At 43.8% G+C, this 2,315-nt stretch overlaps 1 protein-coding gene across 1 annotated transcript; it reads left to right on the top strand.

Annotated features, from left to right (window-relative positions):
• Positions 1-459: 459 nt before the first annotated feature.
• On the top strand, positions 460-1,480 carry foxb2 (forkhead box B2). The gene has a single exon (XM_010876909.3). The coding sequence runs from the start codon at positions 539-541 to the stop codon at positions 1,478-1,480; it is 942 nt and encodes a 313-aa protein (XP_010875211.1). The 5' UTR covers positions 460-538.
• Positions 1,481-2,315: the final 835 nt, after the last annotated feature.

Below are 2,315 nucleotides of genomic sequence, written 5' to 3'. Positions count from 1 at the left end.
CGCTGGCAGCCTTACAAAAACGATGCTGGATGGCCAGAAGAGCGCACACGGAGATCGGTCCGCCCGACGGGAGGAGCACCACCAACCACTCTTCCGGTACTGCAGCAGAGACTGGCCTCTCACCTCCGCAGTTGTGGGGACAGAACATGAAAGACACGGACGATCTTTGATGTGTTGTTGTCTACTTTTACGCGCGATATGAACTTCTGAATTTGAGTTCGACTGTGGAGAAAAGACAACGATTCTTCCAAAACCTTTTGGGGGCTTATTTTTTTTTTGTCTTTGGGGAATTAATCTGGAATGTGCATGACCAGACTGTGCGTCTGAGTTTGCTTGACTGACTCAGAAATTATACTCAGTCTAGACTTATATTAAACTACGAACACTATGCCAGGAGATACATAATTGTTTAAGTCTCCAAACTTTGGAAAACTGTTTCATGAGCAAAGATTACCGATCCTGACCACATTCTGGCAAGAATAGCCTACTCCGGTGCCCTCACAAGAAAATAGACAGAATACATAAGTCATAAATAATAATGCCTCGTCCGGGGAAGAACTCGTACAGTGACCAGAAGCCACCATACTCCTATATCTCTCTGACAGCCATGGCCATCCAGAACTCCACCGAGAAAATGCTCCCACTGAGCGACATCTATAAGTTCATCATGGACCGATTCCCGTACTACCGGGAGAACACGCAGAGGTGGCAGAACTCCCTGCGACACAATCTGTCCTTTAACGACTGCTTCATTAAAATACCAAGGCGGCCCGACCAGCCAGGAAAGGGCAGCTTTTGGGCCCTGCATCCGGACTGTGGGGACATGTTCGAAAACGGCAGTTTTCTACGCAGGAGAAAGCGCTTCAAACTGCTGCGCGCTGAGCACATGGCTTGCAAAAGCACTCCAATGATGCACTACTTCCACCACCAAGGTAAAATTAATGGAGGGCACCATGAGCACCCGGGCCCCGCCTCAGCAGTGGAAAGAATCCCTCACTTCCAGGGCTATGGTAGTATCAACTGCGGACAGTCCGGCGGCTTCAAGCACCCCTTCGCTATTGAGAATATTATAGGTCGGGACTACAAGGGCGTGATGACTAGCGGTCTGCCAATCACTTCGGTAATGCACCATTTGGGCTACCCTGTGCCGGCGCAGCTCAGCAGTGTGGTCAACTCCATGTGGCCGCATGTCGGAATGCTGTCAGATTCCATGGGTGCCATGCCGGTCCCTGTCTCCTCAGATTATACGCCCTTTGGAGTGTCCATGAAGGGTCTCTACCATCACGCGAGTGGACAGACACTACCGGCTGTGCCCGTGCCCATCAAACCCACCCTGTCAATGGGTCCGATGCCCGGTCTTTCGGGCCTTCCGTCCGGCCCAGCCCAGCTCTGCTCCTCTTCATCCATGCTGGAGAAGACTGGTTCCGAGACGTTGGAAAGTAAGGGCAATCCGATACACCCGGCTCTTCGGCTGTCTTAACCTGGTAGAAAAACCCGATTGTGTGGGAACAAACAATCGATGAGGGAACAGACAAGACAAGGGACAATAACACTTTCTAAAATGTTAATCCTGTTGCCGAAATGTTGAGCAGTTTTGGTGCACTGTGAGGAAATTCTGACAGTATCATTTTAGTGACGAGTTTAGGCTACCATGGATTTCAGAATTATTCTATCTTCTATCTTAAATCTATTATCAGCACATTTCGTAAAGGCATTTACCACATTAAATGTGGCACTAAAATACAATCAGGAATAGACCCAAAGAAAGTTTTGATTTAATTATCATGAATCATTAAATCAAAATACGGAAAAAATATTCAAACTTGCTGCTTCAGTTTTAAAACGTTTGAGTGGATAATATAAATAAAAACTGTTTTTGTTCATTACGTTTATTTGAAAAATGAAATGATTAGCCCAATAATTGCAACAAATTGTTTATTTTGGGCGTTGCTATAAGCAGACTCAATGAATTGGAAATGTAAATGAAATGTTATAACTGTAAAATAACATTATTTAAGATATTTATAAATAACTTTAAACTAAATTCGTCATGCTTGGGTTATTTAGTTAGTTTTTAGTGGAATGATTTGTTTGAAGTATCGAAACTTTTTATCTATTGTTATTTCTTTAGGTTTCCATAATTGTATTCCACTTCATGTACAAATCAAAAAGAACAAGTGACAATATTTTGCAGTTATTATATACGATAATGCTGATGTGAATTCTTGCGTTTAAATTCAAGATTATAACGCACAATGTTTGTTCTATGAGCAATGTAGATATTCACAGAGCATCTAAAGAGAACACGAGTTCAT

Source organism: Esox lucius, chromosome 13 (genome assembly GCF_011004845.1).
Source record: "Esox lucius isolate fEsoLuc1 chromosome 13, fEsoLuc1.pri, whole genome shotgun sequence".
Lineage (NCBI taxonomy): Eukaryota > Metazoa > Chordata > Actinopteri > Esociformes > Esocidae > Esox > Esox lucius.
This window is presented reverse-complemented; position numbering and strand designations above follow the sequence as displayed.

Bases quoted from the DNA above. Each gene is read 5' to 3' on its own strand.
- foxb2 (XM_010876909.3), top strand. From the start codon at position 539: ATGCCTCGTCCGGGGAAGAACTCGTACAGTGACCAGAAGCCACCATAC.